This window comes from Clinocottus analis, unplaced genomic scaffold (genome assembly GCF_023055335.1).
Source record: "Clinocottus analis isolate CAN_PGR_092001 unplaced genomic scaffold, fCliAna1.0.p SCAF_21, whole genome shotgun sequence".
Classification (NCBI taxonomy): Eukaryota; Metazoa; Chordata; class Actinopteri; order Perciformes; family Cottidae; genus Clinocottus; species Clinocottus analis.
The window spans coordinates 13,252,979-13,275,173 of record NW_027175943.1 but is presented as its reverse complement, the minus strand read 5'-3'; the positions used below and the strand labels follow the sequence as shown (position 1 = coordinate 13,275,173).

Genomic DNA, 22,195 nt, shown 5'->3' with positions numbered 1-22,195 from the left:
ACAGAGATGTTAAGCAGGTCCCGGAGAACAACGTTTGCCATGGCCTGAAAAACAGCTGGAGCATTGGTTAGACCAAAGGGCATTACGAGATATTCGTAATGCCCACTAGGGGTGTTGAAAGCAGTCTTCCACTCACCCTCCCTAATTCTGACCAGATGATAGGCATTTCTTAAATCAAGCTTGGTAAAGATCTTAGCACCTTGTAGCAGATCAAATGCCGACGAAATATGAGGGAGGGGGTACCTGTTCTTGATGGTGATGTCGTTTAGACCCCTGTAATCAATACAGGGACGGAGGGTCTTGTCCTTCTTGCTGACAAAAAAAAAAACCCTGCTCCCGCTGGAGAAGAAGAGGGTCTGATCAAACCAGCAGCCAAAGCAGAGGTTACATACTTCTTCATAGCCTGTCTCTCAGGTGCAGACAGGGAATACAGCCTTCCTCTGGGAGGAGAAGAGCCCGGCAGCAGATCAATGGCGCAGTCATACTCCCGATGCGGCGGCAGAGAGGTGGCTCGGGCTTTATTAAATACCTCCCGAAGGTCATGGTAACATGCCGGCACCTTGGAAAGGTCCGGGTAATTGGAATCCAGCGGAGGCATCGGCTGAGACGTGGGTAAGGTCTGGGATGTTCTGGTGGGGAAGCATCTCTCGGAACATTCCTTCGTCCATGCAATAACCGTCCCTGAAGCCCAGTCCATGTGGGGGTTGTGCTGTGTCAACCAGGGATGGCCCAAAATTAGGGGGTGTTGCAGGGACTGGAACAAGTGGAAACAGATGGTCTCGGTGTGGTGGTCTGGAAAGGTTACCCGAACAGGGGTTGTCCGGTGGGTTACCCGGCAGAGTAGACGCCCATCAAGGGCGCTAGCTTCTAGGGGTTTGGAGAGGAGGCGGCCCTCAACCCTAGCCTGCGAGCCAAACCGCAGTCCATTAAGTTTGCGTCAGAACCAGAATCCACCAACACCTCCTGGCTAAGCAAGGCGGTGGAGGAGGCGATAGAAACCCTGTGAAGTACACGAAGGGGACTTACGGACAGGGTAGTACGGATCACCAGTGTCGTCCTCCTCACTGATGAGCCCGGTCTTTTAGTGGGCAGGAGGCAATAAGGTGGCCCCTCTGGCCGCAGTAGATGCACCTGCCCTCCCGTAAGCGGCGCTGGCGCTCCTCACGGGTCAAGCTGGTCCTCCCAATCTGCATGGGTTCCTCTGTCGAGAGGTGGGGATTGGAGAGGCCAGCAGCGGCAGAAACCCCAGCGGCTGGACCGGTAGAAAGGTGGCTGGGGAGTGGGCTCCGGTCGAGGCTTGGGCCGGTTGTCCCGAGGGAAGGGGGGGCTGGCAAGCTGAAAAGGCGACTAGTTCTCTCTCTCCTAAACTGTTCTCTAGTCTGACTGCAAGTGCAATTAAGGCATCAAGACTCTCCGAGTCATCCCTTATTGCTAATTCCTCGCTCACTGGGTTATTTAGTCCCCTGAGAAAAAACCCCTGGAGAGTTATATCAGACCACCCAGACCCCTGTGCTACAGTTCTAAAGTCAATAGAAAACTCTGCCACGCTGCGAGCGCCCTGTCGTAGCGACAGGAGACGGGAGGCAATGTCCTTACCGCTAACGGGGTGATCAAAAACCCTACGCATCTCATCAGAGAAGCTCAGGAATGAGAACAAAGTGGGGGACTGACTATCCCATATGCTAGGGGCCCAGGCTAATGCTCTCCCAGTAAGTAAGCCCATAACAAAAGCGATCCTCGCTCTATCGGTCATATACCTAGAGGGCTGTTGGTCGAACACTAAGGAGCACTGCATCAGAAAAGACCTGCATGTCCCCAGCGTAGCGCTCCGGAGCAACCAACGGCAGGCTGGATAGGCGGCACAGATGGAGCCGGGACCTCTGGAGCTTCCGGGACTGAAAGAGGCATCTGCTTGGACACATGACGGAGCTCCTGTCCAAGCTGATCCACATTAATGGTGAGGGACTTGAGAGCCTCCATCATATCCTTGAGTAGCTGGTCATGATGCCCCACGAGAGCTCCTTGAGAAGCGAGGGCTTGACGAACAGGATCAGAGTCTGCTGGGTCCATCTTAGGCCAGTGTATACTGTTAGGAAGACCAGGACCATGGGAGGTTGGACCCAAAAGCAGACACGAGAGACCAGGTTGTTTGTTACAAACAAAAAAAGTCTTTACTCTAAACGTTCGTAACATCAAATGATACACTGGCACAAGACAGAGAGGGTAGACGCAGACTAAATACACAGGGGAACAAGACACAGGTGGAAACAATGAGGGCGGGGCTTGCAATCACACATGAGGCTGGCACACGAGGGGGTGGAGTCTGAAACGAGAGACACAGTGAGTGACAGCCAACACAACAAACATTGAACACAAACTACCTAGGTCTGGGTGTAACAGTACCCCTGTTGAGCTGACAAATCTGCTACCTCTGAATCCATGTGTTCATGAACTGGCTGCTGCAACTGCAAGTCAAGGATCCCCTAAAATGCCAAGAAGATGGAGCAACAGAAGAACATTTACTCAATTAGAATAGACGTCTTTATGGAATAGCATAGTATAAAAATATATGTATGGAAACGGAGCCATTGTCTAGTTTGTGCACCACAGGACGTCTTCAGCAGCGATCATGATGATGCGACTTCATAAGTTTCCAACATATATATCAACCCATTCAACTTTTTTTGCTAATCCACTCATCACTGATGGACTCAGTAACCTTCACGAGACATGTCAACGTCTGCTCTCATCTGCTCTCAGTAGAAAGGTACAAACTGGTGTGGCAATGAGCAGCAGCGTAATAAAATAGCTATAACTTTTAATTATAAAAAAATGAAACATTTACAAAATTAAAATATATATTTTATACTTTGTGATTCTGTTTAGGCTTATCCGGCCCTGACGGCCCGACACTGGATTCCTGCCTGTTGGACCAGCTGAGCGCATCGGACGGCTGAAATTGTCTCTGGTACAGATTATTTGATGATGAAAGATTTGAGCTTCCTGAACTATTCAAGACCCGCCCCTTTCAAATGAAAGCCCCTCTACAGGGATGTAAAGCGCCCTTGCTGCAGCACGGGTGAATGCACAATGGAGAGCTTCAACCTAATAACCGCCTGCCTGCTCAGCAGCCTCAGTAAGTACCAATATTGAAATAGCAAATACTATTTTAACTTCAATGTTACCCAGAAACTACTTTCAAACTGGTGGTATTAATCTCATTTGAAGTGTTTTGAGGTTTCATAGCTGAGAAGTAAATCTCTCGTTGTCTCTGCTGTGTGTTTCAGGCTGGATCTCTGTCTCTGTCTCTGAGTCTCAGACTCTGAAGGTCCAGCCGGGTAAAGAAGTCACTCTGACGTGCAACAACATTTCCAACGTCCCAACTGACATAGAGTGGTTCAGACTGAGCAACAGGTCCGAGCTCAGCTGCATCTCCTCTATGTACGGGTTTAAAAGCGACGCTTTGTTCTGTGATGGATTCCAACATGGATTTGAAATGAGCGCCAACATCTCCAATGTCTTTCTTAAGATCAAGCGAGTGGATTCATCTGACTCTGGACGATATTTCTGTGGATTCTACGTAGACAAACACACAATCTTTACCAATGTAACCAATTTGATCGTTCAAGGTAAGATTGTATTTTTTAAGCCTTTTCCTCATATTTACAAACAGAAGGACAAAAGACTAAAAACAATATGTGTGATATGTATCATACATCACCATGTTTTTTTGTTAGGTGATGGTGAATCCGACGGGGAAATAAATTCTGAGATTGAAAGTAAGGTTCTCCTTTTTCACTGTGCAGTCATCACAGCCAGTAATTATATTTTAAACAACTGTCTCATGACTTTTCTTGCAGAGGAACCTGATGGAACAACAGAGCTGATGAGTGTGATGCTGGCCGGTCTGTCTGTGTTCCTCACGATAGTCGTTGTTGTTCTGGCCGTTAAGATCAGGAAACTTCAGACAGGTGCAATATTTTAATACATTCATGTTGTGTTGTTCTATATACATCAGTCATAGTTAACTAATAACACTTTTGTTTTTTTGCTTTTTAGCTGTGAAAGACAAACCGCAGCCAGAAAGAAACAAGGTGAACTAAACCATTACCTTCACTAAACTCTATCTTATTGTTTTAAACACAAATGAGTCTCAAATGATTGAGACTTTTTCTGCACGTCTTACCAGTCCTGTGTCCTGATGTCTCCCCTCCAGGCTCTTGTTTCATCCATGATGGCGTCTCATAGCGTTTTTGCGCCGCGTTTAATACACAATAAGAAAATTGAAAAATGTAAAATTGTAAATAGAAGAGCCGACGCACGGCACAAAGGAGGGGGTCGAGAGCGCTGGTGCGATAGAACAAAATTTAATTTAAAATGTTATTTCAAAGTTTTCTGAATCTGCTTTTTTGAATTATTGAATATAATTTTATGGGGGAGACATTGGTAGAGGCATTAAATGTTCAGACAATGTACAAATAATATAACTTATTATTTATCGAGAGCACGTTTTGTCCAAATTATTATTTTGAATTAAAAACCTTCAATTTTTAAGCTAGAAAGAAGTAGCATGAGACATGTGAAGGAGCATCTTGAAGACTTTACGATGGTTTACACTCATAATAATCTCAACCTCAGATTGTGTGTGTGATTCAGCGTGTGACACTGACTCGTTACAGGATCTGGGATCAGAGGAACTGAACTACGTGGCTCTAAATTTCCAGGCGAAACCAAAGAGAAGCCGGCGGCCTCCACGCGACAGAGAGATGGAGCTGAACGTTGTGTATGCTGCCACCAGATAGACACAACTAATGCTGCATTGTTGTAATCTACTGGTCATGGGCGTAGGTTTGGTCTCAGCATTGGTAGGGACCCTCGCCATATGAAAAAACTTAGTTGATATTATGTCGAACAGGACAACTTTATTAAAAGATATGACCATTTGTGTGACCTTGAACTGATTTGAACATAATAACAGTAATACAACCTTAGGTTAAATACAAAACAGTATTCTGCACCAAATAAATACGAATAATAAAAAGTTAAAAAAAATAAAAAATGTTTTGCGAAAATGTCAATATACAGTAGCAGAATATTGTATCTCCAAAATATATTTAAAAAAATACTTTTCCCAGTTGTGGAGTGAAAAAAAGACAAAATAAATTAAAAGATGTCAAATAAATATAGTTAGCAGCACGTAATAGGCGATACATAAAGTGCTTTCCTTCTTTATGCAATTATAAGCAAGTTGTATTTTCTTTTGATGTATTATTTAAATAAACCAAAAAGATATCTCCGTCTGCTGCTGCTCCCTCAACCTGCACTGCATCTTCACTGGATTCCTGAGTTTCCTGAATGCATTTCAAAATAATGCAGGTTTGCACTGTGTGAGCAGTTAGCCTGCTACTAACGTTAGCTAACAACAAGCTAGCTTCTTGATAGCTACTTACGTGGTGAATAAAACGTCAGATATCTCTTTTCTTTTTTGGTGGCATTTTCTTATCTACAAAGCACAAAAGGGTCAACAATATCAATGCTGAGACCAAACAAAATACTAATATGAGACTTTATTATTTCCTGGTGTATTTTAGTAGCTTACCGTGTCAGACTACTGTCAGCTCTCTTTCTGCATTTACGACTCACGTAACTTGTGTGTTTCTGACTCGCCACTTTCTCACTCGCTGTCTCGAGGGCGCATTGGAAAACATGGACATGGATTGAACATGATATTATAATAGGAATGAAAAATCCGTTTCAAAGTTTCTATACTATGAAAGACGAGTGAGTATGCAAGTATTTTGTCCAAACTTTGGTCGTGACTAGTCCCTATGGACCCGATGCAAACCTAGGCCCTTGCTACTGGTGTGACTGTGTGGAAGGAGACACTGGCAACAAATACATTCTGAATAAATATTCTGTATTTTCTGGTGTTTCTTTCTATCTCTCAGTCAAAGTGTTGATACTTCTCTCGCTGTCTGAGGGGAAGAATAGTCAATGTGTGATGGAGGAGGAGTCAGAAAGGACTTTGTTGTTGTGGAGGGACGGACATAAACATCTTGTTTGACAGGAAGAGACAGTGCAGTGTGGTTTGATACCACTGAGGTTACAATCATGAAGTCAATGCTCTGTGGAAACCGTGAAGGGAAGCTGAGACAACCAAACCTGCTGCACCATTCAGACTTGTGATACTTCAAAATGTGCATTAAAATATGTGTATGAAAACGGGGCTACTGTCTGCACCACAGGACGTCTTCAGCAGTGATCATGATCATACAAAATTAATATATATATATTAGAGCTGTGTAAAATAACTAATTGTGATTAAATTACAGGGTTAATGCATTAATTTTTTTATCGCATTTAACGCATGCGCAGAATGATGCCAGACGTAGATGTCAGATGTTCACTCTGCGGGAAGACGTTGTCGTTTCACCAGCACGACCAGCCTTAAGTAACATCTCAACACGGAGCATGTTGGTCGGCGAGGGGCGTTCAAGAGCAATGCGTTGTGATGTCTCGAGAGGCCGGGATCGTGAGGTGTGGCGTTGGTACACAAATTAAGACAGGCGAGGGTTTCTTTAACTTAAAGTTTCTGTATTTAGATAGTTCTTAACAAAAAGGTAAACTTAACTCCCACAAAAGTTGTTGTACGAAACAAAACATCAGTCCTCCAGTCTTCCACCTCACACCAGCTCTCTTCAGGCTCATCAGCCTCATCCCTTTCAGCTGTGCAGCCGCCTTGGCCTGCCTGCACTGCTGAGTGGGAATTGTAGTTTTGTCACTGGGATGTCATGCTGGTTGTAGTCCCTGCTGCAACCAGCGGGAAGGAATGTACCTTCCATTGATGACCATTCCGGGAGGGATTCCCAAACGTCCGGGATTTTGCCTCATTAGATATTTATGTTTCTCTGAGTCTTTCACAAGCTAGTTATTACGCTCTTGCAAGTTATGAAACGGTATCTTACGTTCATCTTCTTGCGCGAGCTCTGACGGTAGAGAGAACTGTCATTGGTCGACCGATCTCAGGGTTGCCAGATGCAGGATAATTATCCTCCAAATACAACCATTGTGAGCCTTTAGTACGATACTTCATCACCAATCTGCAACACTGAGCACCTCGTCACCTCCACTAACGACGAATATCCTGTTACGCTCTGAAGAAACTAGTTCAGCATAAAACATCGCCGCATCAATAATCAACTGGAATTGCAACGACAAACTTTTTTTTGGTAGTTTAGCACGACTTTTTTATGAGCTAAAGATCGTGTAGATGCTCGACTGTGGAGCGATATGAAACCATAACGGTGTTTACCTTACGGCCTGTAGTTGTATTGTTTACAACAGCAGCCCAACGTATAAATGACAATGTATATATCAGTCTTTTATCATAAATCATTTTGTTTTTACAAAAATATACAAAGAATATCGGTAATATGTGATTAATCATGATTCGTCATGATTAATCCACAGAAACCTGTGATTAATCTGATTAAAATGTTTAATTATTTCAAAGCCCTAATATATATATATATATATATATATATATATATATATATACATATATATATATATATATATATATATATATATATATATATATATATATATATATATATATATATATATATATATATATATGTATATATATATATATAAAATTAAACTTTGTGATTCTATTCAGGCAGAGAAGGCTTATCCGGCCCTGACGGCCCGACACTGGATTCCTGCCTGTTGGACCAGCTGAGCGCATCAGACGGCTGAAATTGCCTCTGATACAGATTATTTGATGATGAAATATTTGAGCTTCCTGAACTATTCAAGACCCGCCCCTTTCAAATGAAAGCCCCTCTACAGGGATGTAGAGCGCCCTTGCTGCAGCACGGGTGAATGCACAATGGAGAGCTTCAACCTAATAACCGCCTTGCTGCTCAGCAGCCTCAGTAAGTACCAATATTGAAATAGCAAATACTATTTTAACTTCAATGTTACCCAGAAAATACTTTCAAACTGGTGGTATTGATCTCATTTGAAGTGTTTTGAGGTTTCATAGCTGAGAAGTAAATCTCTCGTTGTCTCTGCTGTGTGTTTCAGGCTGGATCTCTGTCTCTGTCTCTGAGTCTCAGACTCTGGAGGTCCAGCCGGGTGAAGAAGTCACTCTGATATGTGACAACATTTCCGACAAACCAACTCAGATAGAGTGGTTCAGACTGAGCAACAGGTCCGAGCTCAGCTGCATCTCCTCTATGTTCGGGTTTAAAAGCAACGCTTCGTTCTGTGATGGATTCCAACATGGATTTGAAATGAGCGCCAACATCTCCAATGTCTTTCTTAAGATCAAGCGAGTGGATTCATCTGACTCTGGACGATATTTCTGTGGATTCTACGGAGACAAACACACAATCTTTACCAATGTAACCAATTTGATCGTTCAAGGTAAGATTGTGGTCTTTTCCTCATATTTACAGTACAAAAAAACTAAAAGCAATATGTGTGATATGTATCATACATCACCATGTTTTTTTGTTAGTTGATGGTGAATCCGACGGGGAAATAAATTCTGAGATTGAAAGTAAGGTTCTCCTTTTTCACTGTGCAGTCATCACAGCCAGTAATTATATTTTAAACAACTGTCTCATGACTTTTCTTGCAGAGGAACCTGATGGAACAACAAAGCTGATGAGTGTGATGCTGGCCGGTCTGTCTGTGTTCCTCACGATAGTCGTCGTAGTCCTGAAACTTCAGACAGGTGCAATAGATTCATGTTGTGTTGCACACAATGGACACATCCAAAACAAGCTATACACATATAGCAGTATCGATTTATGTTGTGTTGTTCTATACACATATATCAGTAATAGTTAACTAATAAAACTTTTGTGTTTTTGCTTTTTAGCTGTGAAAGACAAACCGCAGCCAGAAGGAAACGAGGTGAACTAAACCATTACCTTCACTAAACTCTATCTTATTGTTTTAAACACATGATCAGTCTGTTTGTCCCGAGCTGCTGCAGATAGCATCAAAAAGAAAATAGTCCTATTTTTTTACCTAAAATTAAAATGATTAAGACTTTTTCTGCATGTCTTACGAGTCCTGTATCCTGATGTCTCCCCTCCAGGCTCTTGTTTCATCGATAATGGCGTTTCATAGCGTTTTTGCGCCGCGTTTCATATGCAATAAGAATTTATTTTTTTTAAATATATATATATATATATGGCTTGCTCGGCCAGGAACATACACCCACTTGGCGCACGTTCTCGGCAAAACATTCCCGGCCGGACGTGCTCTGCGACCCTTCGGCGCCCTCCAACATCCCGAATAGAGCGAGGACCCGCTCACAGCTGCTAGCAGCTTTAATTACTTCATATATATGCCTGCAGGTCTTTAGATCATCCCTGAACAGAATTGAAGTCAATCGGAATAAAAATTCTAGGAGGAGATACATTTAGAAGAAAGGCAAAAAAAGGCGAAAGATGACAGATTCGCCAAAAATCCCAAATGGCCCGAATTACTGTCGCGCCCCCTAATGTTTGAATTGCACGACTGATTTATTGCATGTTAAGGGATGCAATGTGCACATTCATAAAAGGTTTGGAGTCATTAGTCCATATAGTTTTAACGTTATGAGTCTTAAAACATAAGACACGCCCTTAAGAGGTTAATTGGTCTGAATTTCCTCAACGGAATAAGATATACAAAATCTTTCAACAACGTCTTAAAGTTACAGCTCCATTCATGAAGTACAGAAAGTTTGGTATGAATCGGACCAAGCGTTCTAGGATAAATGTGCAAAAACGTGTTTTTCACAAAATTCAAAATGGCGGAACATTTTGGGAGGCTGACTTCATGGGTCTGAGAGGCTTTTTTGTAGAGCAGGTGGAGCTGGACATGTGTGAATTTTTTCAAGTCAATTGGACAATCTGGGCGAGGGGCGTCGCCAGTCAAACTTCTAGGGGGCGCTAGAGGGACATTTTTTGGTACTTTTTTTTGCGCCTATATCAGATGGCTATTTTCACCAGACCTGACAAACATTCCAAATTTGATGAGTTTTGGATTATGACAAGTCCCCCATAAAGGCGCCCAATGTACAAAAGTAAGGATCATTGGAATAATACTAATAATACCCCTTATAGTTTCAATAGAGTCCTCTCGGACTGACGACATCAGTCGCTCACACCCTAAAAATGTAAAACTGTATCTAGAAGAGCCGACGCACGGCACGGAGGAGGAGGGTCGAGAGCGCTGGTGCAATAGAAATTAAAATATTAATTAAAAATGTTATTTTAAAGTTTTCTGAATCTGCTCATTTGATTTCCAGAATATGATTTAATAGAGCAAACATTGCCAGAGGCATTAAATGTTCAAACAACGTGCAAATAATATAACTTATTATTTAACAAGAGCACGTTTTGAAGCTTTTGGGTCGTCTCTAAAGTCATAACAACGGTCCAAATTATTGTTTTGAATTAAAACCCTTACATTTTTAAGATAGAAATAAGTAGCATGAGATTAATGATACGCATGCCAAAATGTGAAGGACGAAAATAAATCATGTTTTTTTTTGTATGTAAAAGACTTTACTATGTTTACACTCATAATAATCTCAACCTCAGATTGTGCGTGTGATTCAGCGTGTGACACTGACTCGTTACAGGATCTGGGATCAGAGGAACTGAGGCCAAAACCAAAGAGAAGCCGGCGGCCTGCACGCGACAGAGAGATGGAGTCGAACGTTGTGTATGCTGCCACCAGATAGACACAACTAATGCTGCATTGTTGTAATCTACTGGTGTGACTGTGTGGAAGGAGACACTGGCAACAAATACAATCTGAATCAATATTCTGTATTTTCTGGTGTTTCTTTCTGTCTCTCAGTCAAAGTGTCGATACTTCTCTCGCTGTCTGAGGGGAAGAATAGTCAATGTGTGATGGAGGAGGAGTCAGAAAGGACTTTGTTGTTGTGGAGGGACGGACATAAACGTCTTGTTTGACAGGAAGAGACAGTGCAGTGTGGTTTGATACCACTGAGGTTACAATCATGAAGTCAATGCTCTGTGGAAACCGTGAGGGGAAGCTGAGACAACCAAACCTGCTGCAGCATTCAGACTTGTGATACTTCGAAATGTGCAAAAAATATATGTATGAAAACGGGGCTACTGTCTGCACCACAGGACGTCTTCAGCAGTGATCATGAACATCAAAATAATGAATTTCTACAGAGACGAAGAAGAGCAGCGTTCCTATAAAACATTAAAATCTCTTATAGCGTTAATCACTCCACTCCTCCATCTACACAAACGTCTTCAGCTGCTCTCCGCATGCTGACTTACTCATACGGAGAGCCAGATATGAATCATGGCTTCACAGGAAGAGGCAGCAGAGTGGTCTGAGCACTCGGTCACAAGTCAAAGCTCTGCAGCGACGTATGAAGAGCAGAAAACTACAAACTGACCAGCTTGATTTGGAATAAAAGCCTTTGTATTTGTACAGAATGGAAGAATAAATCAAATATATGCAAAATAGTATGATTGAAAAGTGAAATGTGAAAGTAATTGTAGTATTTTCTTAGACTGTCTTTTTCTCAATTTGACTGGATGTGCTGACCTTTAAAGATGTTAGACTCTAAACTCTATTGTAAACTGATGAAGTGAATGTGTGTATGAAAAACAAAGAGGAAGCTTTCGTATTTGTTGGTCCCCCACCGCCCCCTCCATTATTTTCCACTGCGGTGAACACTTTGTGTACCAGTGGAAGCCACAGGAAGACTGGTCTTCAGCTCTCTGCAATGAAACCACAAGAAAACAAAAGCGTTCATACTTTCTCTAAAAGATGAACAGACTTTTAGAACGAGGCAGAAGCTCAATCTTTTCTTAAACCGTCCCCTTCTTTGCAGACGATACTGACATATATTCTCATGCTCATTTTGCTTGTTCACCTGTACGACATCATCAACATCCTGCTTGAGAAGAAATGCCCTGATCAGCCTCACACTTGCCAGATGACAGCGTCATCCTCATGCAGCTTCACTGCTCAACAGATGCAGGTTTGTTGGGTCACCACTTCTAAGCGATAACTCAGCAGTATCTGGTGTCGACACAGAGCCTCACCTGCCATCAACAAGTAAAAAGGCTCTGCCTCATCTGCCTCTGACTGCACCCTGTTGAGCTGACAAATCTGCTACCTCTGAATCCATGTGTTTGTAACCCCTCTGCAGCTGTTGCTTCAGAGACAATGCAGAATAGACAGAAGATAGGGGAATTATCTAAATTTTATTCAGGTTCGATGAGGAGATTGGTTAATATGTCACTCGTCTGATGGCTGTACAGACAAGAAAGATCCACCCCGAATTACGCGCACAACATCAGATTTAATTAGACAACAATATGACAACCTATAATACAACAATTGATCATTCAAATAAAAAAAATCCTGAGCTCTCAAATGTCCTACCGCCCCCCCTGTGCACAACAATGTCCCGCGAAATGGACTCCAGGTGAACTGGGATGTTGAGATGAATGGTGATTTCTTCAGGTGAAGGTAGATGGTGGGATGAATGAAGATGGGGTGAGTGATGGCATGCAGGACTGTGGATGGACGACACCTCTGGTTCCAACGAAGAACTATACAAAAAAAAAAACAGCCTATGCACAGGCGCAGGACAATAGTTCATTACTAAGACAACTCATTCAACTGGGCCTGCGACTGCCTGGCTATAAACTTCACACACAATATAGAAACTAATTAGCAAACATACATAACTCAACGCATTCAATTACAATCATTACACCTTCATAAATGTTCTTTGTATCCCGTTCAGATTTATCCTGACTGGTTTTAGTAGAATACAAAATTTACTTCCAACATATCATCAAGCATTCCTGCTAACGAAGCTAACACACGACGGTACAAGCGTTTAACATCAACCAACTCACCAGGATATCAAATATTCAAAATTCTAACTATCTCTGGGCGAAACTGCAGCTCTTCAATGACTCGTCGTAGACATTCAATTTAAATTTACTAACTTTTATCTGTAGGTATCAAACAAATCTTTTCCTCCTCCTAACTCCTACCATACGGAAAAGCAGACGTTAAAAAAAAACAAAGATCCTCTATTAAGAGATGGATGATCACTTCTATCAATCTCTGTGCATGAAGTAACAAAGATTGTATATTACAGAGAAGATTGACTCTCCTGGCTGTTTTCTGTGTACAGAGGAAAACAGCTGTGTGACAACCTGTCGACCTCACTTAAGGGGACAGTAACGTAGTTCAAAACATAATAATTAAGATCCCAGATTAAATTATTCTGGTTACATGTTCATGAACTGGCTGCTGCAACTGCAAGTCAAGGATTCCCAAAAATGCCAAGAAGATGGAGCAACAGAAGAACATTTACTCAATTAGAATAGACGTCTTTATGGAATAGCATCATAGTATAAGAATATATGTATGGAAATGGAGTCATTGTCTAGTCTGTGCACCACAGGACGTCTTCAGCAGTGATCATGATGATGCTGCTTCATAAGTTTCCAACATATATATCAACCCATTCAACTCTTTTTGCTAATCCACTCATCACTGATGGACTCAGTAACCTTCACGAGACATGTCAACGTCTGCTCTGAGTAGAAAGGTACAAACTGGTGTGACTGGCCCAGTGCCCTTCACACCATTAATACATAGCAGACAATCAGTCATGTTATTAAATGACAGTAGGAGTGGTGGGATGACTCTCGATGTGGAGAGAACAGAAGAAATGGCAATGAGCAGCAGCGTAATGAAATAAAATAGCTATAACTTTTTATTATAAATATAATTAAAATATAAAACATCGCCGCATCAATAATCAACTGGAATTGCAACGACAAACTTTTTTTTGGTAGTTAAGCACAACTTTTTTATGAGCTAAAGATCGTGTAGATGACTGTGGAGCAGGATGAAACGATAACGGGGTTCACCTTACGGCCTATAGTTGTGTAGCCGAGGGTTTATCTTGCGCCTATACTGTAAAATACAAACACGAGGATCGGTCGTTCAACCAAATCGGCCAGTTCTTTATTCTCGTCTTTTTCCTCTTTGACCACAAACATTTCTCAACATCTCTGCTTCCGTTTCCCCCTTCAAAATAAAACCCCCGAAAACACACTTGAACATAGCTTCCAAATAAAAGCTTACATACCTCGCCTCCTCCTGAAAGAAACGTCCCCGTTTCAAAACACTCGAAATGCAACAAAAAAATGTCCCAAAACTTAGTAACAACTTGTCTTAATAACTCAAGTTGACCAGTAAACCGTTTACATGTCTCCTTCACCCAACTGCACAGCCTCCAGTAAGTATGCCCCGCTAATCCCAACGTACACCAGACATACAGCTGATACACCATAGCGTCAAGGACACGCCATACAAGCATGTGCTGCTAATAAAGAAAACATGTATTAATAACACAAAATTGACCAGTAAACATATCCCCACCATGTAACTGTACAGCCTCTCGTAAGTATGCCCCGCTAGTCAACGCACACCAGACATATAGCTGATACGCCATAGCGTTTAGACACACCATACATATAGAGCATGTGCTGCTACAATAAGGAAATCATGTTAACATCGTAGTTACACATTCAATACTCTCATATCAGTAAACAATAAGTGACCAAGTGGTTTCACCACCCTCCCAGAACAAGTAACAGTCGGTTATGGCTCACTGATGCCGATAGCTAAAACAGTTCCTGTGTCGCCAGCGATCCATGGCTCCTCAACCCCACAGTCCCCCTCTGGTGCCCCCTCGTCCTGAAGCGAAGGAGCACAGTGAGCAGAAGCCGGGTGGCTACTTGAAGAACCCATAGGCACAGTATACGGTTTAAAGTCTATCTTCATGAGGAACCTGCTCCGGTCCGTGGAGCTCCAGAGAACTGCAGCTCTCTTCAATTACCCCGTCTGCCAACAGGGCCGCCGCTTGCCGGTCAATTTCTTCTTTATTGCAGAATAGTCGGTTTGCACAGCCTTCAGCAGGCTATCCCGCCAGATAAAACAGTCCTGGTCAGCCGCGTTGGTGATTTCCGTGTCAGATCATTCTCATAGTCACCTCCAAGGCCGCCTTCACACCGTCTGGCCCAGCAGGGGAAGTCCGCCCCTCGACGGCAAATGGCGGCAGCAGGTCGATCCTGGCCTTGCTGGCAGACGATCGCTCTCCGCGTCGCACATTAAAAACGAGCAGTTCGTACTTCCACATTACAGCGTTTTTTTTTCCCTCTTGGTTTTCTTCTTTTTCCGTCACTAACGTGATGACATTTGAGGTGTCTCCCAGCAGACACAGCATGGAATCTCTGACTTGCACATGGTCCAAATTTCAGCTAAATGCTAGCAGTGGCTAACGTTAGCTCACTAGCTCACTTCAGCAAACTGCCTTTTTCTTAGCGGTGTCTTGATTTTCTCCCGACGGTTTTCTTAGGCGCAAGACAATCCCACCGCTGCCACCAATGTAGCCGAGGGTTTATCTTGCGCCTATACTGTAAAATACGAACACGAGGATCGGTCGTTCAACCAAATCGGCCAGTTCTTTATTCTCGTCTTTTTCCTCTTTGACCACAAACATTTCTCAACATCTCTGCTTCCGTTTCCCCCTTCAAAATAAAACCCCCGAAAACACACTTGAACATAGCTTTCATATAAAAGCTTACAGTTGCATTGTTTACAACAGCAGCCCAACGTATAAATGACAATGTATATATCAGTCTTTTATCATAAATCATTTTGTTTTTACAAAAATATACCGAGAATATCGGTAATATGTGATTAATCATGATTAGTCATGATTAATCCACAGAAACCTGTGATTAATCTGATTAAAATTTTCAATCATTTCAAAGCCCTAATATATATATATATATATATATATATATATATATATATATATATATATATATATATATATATATATATATATAATTAAACTTTGTGATTCTATTCAGGCAGAGAAGGCTTATCCGGCCCTGACGGCCCGACACTGGATTCCTGCCTGTTGGACCAGCTGAGCGCATCAGACGGCTGAAATTGCCTCTGGTACAGATTATTTGATGATGAAATATTTGAGCTTCCTGAACTATTCAAGACCCGCCCCTTTCAAATGAAAGCCCCTCTACAGGGATGTAGAGCGCCCTTGCTGCAGCACGGGTGAATGCACAATGGAGAGCTTCAACCTAATAACCGCCTTGCTGCTCAGCAGCCTCAGTAAGTACCAATATTGAAATAGCAAATACTATTTTAACTTCAATGTTACCCAGAAACTACTTTCAAACTGGTGGTATTGATCTCATTTGAAGTGTTTTGAGGTTTCATAGCTGAGAAGTAAATCTCTCGTTGTCTCTGCTGTGTGTTTCAGGCTGGATCTCTGTCTCTGTCTCTGAGTCTCAGACTCTGGAGGTCCAGCCGGGTGAAGAAGTCACTCTGACATGCGACAACATTTCCAGCAACCCAACTTTCATAGAGTGGTTCAGACTGAGCAACAGGTCCGAGCTCAGCTGCATCTCTTCTATATACGGGTTTAAAAGCAACGCTTCGTTCTGTGATGGATTCCAACATGGATTTGAAATGAGCGCCAACATCTCCAATGTCTTTCTTAAGATCAAGCGAGTGGATTCATCTGACTCTGGACGATATTTCTGTGGATTCTACGTAGACAAACACACAATCCTTACCGATCTAACCCATTTGATCGTTCAAGGTAAGATTGTATTTAAACCTTTTCCTTATATTTATAGTACATCTCAACTATATTGTTAGGAAAAAGACAAAAAACAACATGTGTGATATGTATCATACATCACCATGTTTTTTTGTTAGGTGATGGTGAATCCGACGGGGAAATGAATTCTGAGATTGAAAGTAAGGTTCTCCTTCTTCACTGTGCAGTCATCACAGCCAGTAATTATATTTTAAACAACTGTCTCATGACTTTTCTTGCAGAGGAACCTGATGGAACAACAGAGCTGATGAGTGTGATGCTGGCCGGTCTGTCTGTGTTCCTCACGATAGTCGTCATAGTCCTGAAACTTCAGACAGGTGCAATAGATTCATGTTGTGTTGCACACAATGGACACATCCAAAACAAGCTATACACATATAGCAGCATCGATTTATGTTGTGTTGTTCTATACACATATATCAGTAATAGTTAACTAATAAAACTTTTGTGTTTTTGCTTTTTAGCTGTGAAAGACAAACCGCAGCCAGAAGGAAACGAGGTGAACTAAACCATTACCTTCACTAAACTCTATCTTATTGTTTTAAACACATGATCAGTCTGTTTGTCCCGAGCTGCTGCAGATAGCATCAAAAAGAAAATAGTCCTATTTTTTTTACCTAAAATTAAAATGATTAAGACTTTTTCTGCATGTCTTACGAGTCCTGTATCCTGATGTCTCCCCTCCAGGCTCTTGTTTCATCGATAATGGCGTTTCATAGCGTTTTTGCGCCGCGTTTCATATGCAATAAGAATTTATTTTTTTTAAATATATATATATATATATGGCTTGCTCGGCCAGGAACATACACCCACTTGGCGCACGTTCTCGGCAAAACATTCCCGGCCGGACGTGCTCTGCGACCCTTCGGCGCCCTCCGACATCCCGAATAGAGCGAGGACCCGCTCACAGCTGCTAGCAGCTTTAATTACTTCATATATATGCCTGCAGGTCTTTAGATCATCCCTGAACAGAATTGAAGTCAATCGGAATAAAAATTGTAGGAGGAGATACATTTAGAAGAAAGGCAAAAAAAGGCGAAAGATGACAGATTCGCCAAAAATCCCAAATGGCCCGAATTACTGTAGCGCCCCCTAATGTTTGAATTGCACGACTGATTTATTGCATGTTAAGGGATGCAATGTGCACATTCATAAAAGGTTTGGAGTCATTAGTCCATATAGTTTTAATGTTATGAGTCTTAAAACATAAGACACGCCCTTAAGAGGTTAATTGGTCTGAATTTCCTCAACGGAATAAGATATACAAAATCTTTCAACAACGTCTTAAAGTTACAGCTCCATTCATGAAGTACAGAAAGTTTGGTATGAATCGGACCAAGCGTTCTAGGATAAAAGTGCAAAAACGTGTTTTTGACAAAATTCAAAATGGCGGAACATTTTGGGAGGCTGACTTCATGGGTCTGAGAGGCTTTTTTGTAGAGCAGGTGGAGCTGGACATGTGTGAATTTTTTCAAGTCAATTGGACAATCTGGGCGAGGGGCGTCGCCAGTCAAACTTCTAGGGGGCGCTAGAGGGACATTTTTTGGTACTTTTTTTTGCGCCTATATCAGATGGCTATTTTCACCAGACCTGACAAACATTCCAAATTTGATGAGTTTTGGATTATGACAAGTCCCCCATAAAGGTGCCCAATGTACAAAAGGAAGGATCATTGGAATAATACTAATAATACCCCTTATAGTTTCAATAGAGTCCTCTCGGACTGACGACATCAGTCGCTCACACCCTAAAAATGTAAAACTGTATCTAGAAGAGCCGACGCACGGCACGGAGGAGGAGGGTCGAGAGCGCTGGTGCAATAGAAATTAAAATATTAATTAAAAATGTTATTTTAAAGTTTTCTGAATCTGCTCATTTGATTTCCAGAATATGATTTAATAGAGCAAACATTGCCAGAGGCATTAAATGTTCAAACAACGTGCAAATAATATAACTTATTATTTAACAAGAGCACGTTTTGAAGCTTTTGGGTTGTCTCTAAAGTCATAACAATGGTCCAAATTATTGTTTTGAATTAAAACCCTTACATTTTTAAGATAGAAATAAGTAGCATGGGATTGCTCATACGCATGGCAAAATGTGAAGGACGAAAATAAATCATGTTTCTTCGTATGTAAAAGACTTTACTATGTTTACACACATATTAATCTCAACCTCAGATTGTGTGTGTGATTCAGCGTGTGACACTGACTCGTTACAGGATCTGGGATCAGAGGAACTGAGGCCAAAACCAAAGAGAAGCCGGCGGCCTGCACGCGACAGAGAGATGGAGTCGAACGTTGTGTATGCTGCCACCAGATAGACACAACTAATGCTGCATTGTTGTAATCTACTGGTGTGACTGTGTGGAAGGAGACACTGGCAACAAATACAATCTGAATCAATATTCTGTATTTTCTGGTGTTTCTTTCTGTCTCTCAGTCAAAGTGTTGATACTTCTCTTGCTGTCTGAGGGGAAGAATAGTCAATGTGTGATGGAGGAGGAGTCAGAAAGGACTTTGTTGTTGTGGAGGGACGGACGTAAACATCTTGTTTGACAGGAAGAGACAGTGCAGTGTGGTTTGATACCACTGAGGTTACAATCATGAAGTCAATGCTCTGTGGAAACCGTGAAGGGAAGCTGAGACAACCAAACCTGCTGCAGCATTCAGACTTGTGATACTTCGAAATGTGCATTAAAATATGTGTATGAAAACGGGGCTACTGTCTGCACCACAGGACGTCTTCAGCAGTGATCATGAACATCAAAATACTGAATTTCCACAGAGACGAAGAAGAGCAGCGTTCCTATAAAACATTAAAATCTCTTATAGCGTTAATCACTCCACTCCTCCATCTACACAAACGTCTTCAGCTGCTCTCCGCATGCTGACTTACTCATACGGAGAGCCAGATATGAATCATGGCTTCACAGGAAGAGGCAGCAGAGTGGTCTGAGCACTCGGTCACAAGTCAAAGCTCTGCAGCGACGTATGAAGAGCAGAAAACTACAAACTGACCAGCTTGATTTGGAATAAAAGCCTTTGTATTTGTACAGAATGGAAGAATAAATCAAATAGATGCAAAATAGTATAATTGAAAAGTGAAATGTGAAAGTAATTGTAGTATTTTCTTAGACTGTCTTTTTCTCAATTTGACTGGATATGCTGACCTTTAAAGATGTTAGACTCTACTCTAAACTCTATTGTAAACTGATGAAGTGAATGTGTGTATGAAAAACAAAGAGGAAGCTTTCGTATTTGTTGGTCCCCCCCTCCATTATTTTCCACTGCGGTGAACACTTTGTGTACCAGTGGAAGCCACAGGAAGACTGGTCTTTAGCTCTCTGCAATGAAACCACAAGCAAACAAAAGCGTTCATACTTTCTCTAAAAGATGAACAGACTTTTAGAACGAGGCAGAATCTCAATCTTTTCTCAAACCGTCCTCTTCTTTGTGCTGCCATCAGCTGACGCTGAGGAAGCAGTGAACACCATCCACTCCACTGTATCTGGACTGCTGAATCATCAGCCTGGTGCCTTTTTGACTATTACTGGTGACTTTAATCACACCGCCCTGGGCAAAGTTCTGCCAACTTTTCAACAATATGTAGACTGCCCCACATGGAATAATAAAACTCTGGACTTTCTGTATGCAATTACTAAGGATGCATACAGCGCCACTGCCCTTCCCCCCCCCTTGGCAGATCTGATCATGACCTGGTCCTGCTGACTCCTAAGTATTTTCCTCTGGTGAAGAGGCTGCCTGTGACCACCAGGACTGTGTGGAGGTGGTCTCCGGAGGCTGATGAAGCCCTCCAGGACTGCTTCGAGTCAACTGACTGGTGCTGTGCGGACCACATGGGGAGGACATCAACAGCATGACAGACTGTGTCACAGAATACATCAAATTCTGTGAACACACCACCATCCCATCCCGAACTGTGCGCTGCTGTCCCAACAACAAGCCCTGGATCACCAAGGACCTGAAGGCTCTTCTTAAGAAGAAAGCTGCTTTCAGGCCTGGAGACAGGCCTAATATATATATATTTCTTATTTTTGTATGTATCTGTTATCCCTGTTCTTATTTATTTTTATTTGTGTGTTCAGCTTAGTTTATTACATTGGATGTCTGTAAGTGTGGGATGCTGCTACTATGACAAAAAAAACCTTCTCTTTGGAGATTAATAAAGTACTTTTCATTCATTTCATCCTGCTTGAGAAGAAATGCCCTAATCAGCCTCACACTTGCCAGATGACAGCGTCATCCTCATGCAGCTTCACTGCTCAACAGATGCAGGTTTTCTTCGGAAGACCAGGACCATGGGAGGTTGGACCCAAAATCAGACACGAGAGACCAGGTTGTTTGTTGCGAAAAACAGTCTTTACTCTAAACGTTCGTACCATCAAATGATACACTGGCACAAGACAGAGGGTAGATGCAGACTAAATACACAGGGGAACGAGACACAGGTGGAAACAATGAGGGCGGGGCTTGCAATTACACATGAGGCTGGCACACGAGGGGGTGGAGTCTGAAACGAGAGACACAGTGAGTGACAGCCAACACAACAAACATTGAACACAAACTACCCAGGTCTGGGTGTAACAGTACCCCCCCTTCTAAGGCCGGCACCTGACGGCCCAGGTTCCTCAGGGAACCTCTGATGAGGTCTGGGCACAGAATGTTGCTGGCCTTCTCCCAAGACCTCTCCTCGGGGCCGTACCCCTCCCAATCCACGAGGTACTGTCGGCCGCGGCCCCGGACTGCCAAAAGCCGCTTGACCGTGTAGGTTGGGCCGCCATCAATGATCTGGGGCAGTAGTGGAGGTCTGGTGGTAGGATCCAAAGAGCTCTCCTTGGCTGGCTTTAGCCAGCCCACATGAAACGTTGGGTGGACCCTCATGGGTCTCGGGAGTTTAAGGGTCATGGCCACCGGGTTAATCACCTTTGAAATAGGGAAGGGACCCACAAACCGAGGAGCCAGCTTGCGGGACTCAACGTGAAGAGGGAGGTCCCGTGTAGACAGCCAGACCTTCTTGCCTACCCGATAGTTGGGGCCCTGAGACCGCCGTCCTCTTGTATCGGGCAGCGCTTTTGAGGAGGGTCTGGCGGGCTCAATCCCATGTGCGTCGGCAACGACGGACCATGGCCAGGGCACTCTAGACTCTCTCCAGAGCAGGAAACAGGGGTGGCTGGTAGCCATAGGCGCACTGGAAAGGGGAGAGACCAGTCGATGAGGAGGGGAGAGTGTTGTGCGCATACTCAACCCAAATGAGGTGCCTGCTCCAGGAAGTGGGGTTTTGGGACACAAGGCAACGGAGACCAGTCTCTAGCTCTTGGTTTAGCCGCTCCGTCTGACCATTAGACTGGGGATTGTATCCAGAAGACAGACTGACCGTGGCCCTCAGGAGACTGCAGAATTCCTTCCAGAACTTGGAGATGAACTGGGG

The 22,195-nt window shown here is 42.9% G+C and overlaps 2 protein-coding genes across 2 annotated transcripts; both read left to right on the top strand.

Moving 5' to 3' along the window:
* Positions 1–3,090: 3,090 nt before the first annotated feature.
* LOC137792448 (uncharacterized) lies at positions 3,091–4,802 on the top strand. Its single transcript, XM_068588128.1, has 6 exons — positions 3,091–3,136; positions 3,288–3,629; positions 3,738–3,784; positions 3,863–3,971; positions 4,060–4,094; positions 4,680–4,802. Exons 1-6 carry the CDS (start codon positions 3,091–3,093, stop codon positions 4,800–4,802), a joined length of 702 nt encoding a protein of 233 aa, XP_068444229.1.
* An 11,382-nt stretch (positions 4,803–16,184) lies between these two features.
* On the top strand, positions 16,185–19,113 carry LOC137792294 (uncharacterized). Its single transcript, XM_068587911.1, has 6 exons — positions 16,185–16,230; positions 16,382–16,723; positions 16,843–16,889; positions 16,968–17,061; positions 17,209–17,243; positions 18,966–19,113. Exons 1-6 carry the CDS (start codon positions 16,185–16,187, stop codon positions 19,065–19,067), a joined length of 666 nt encoding a protein of 221 aa, XP_068444012.1. The 3' UTR covers positions 19,068–19,113.
* Positions 19,114–22,195: the final 3,082 nt, after the last annotated feature.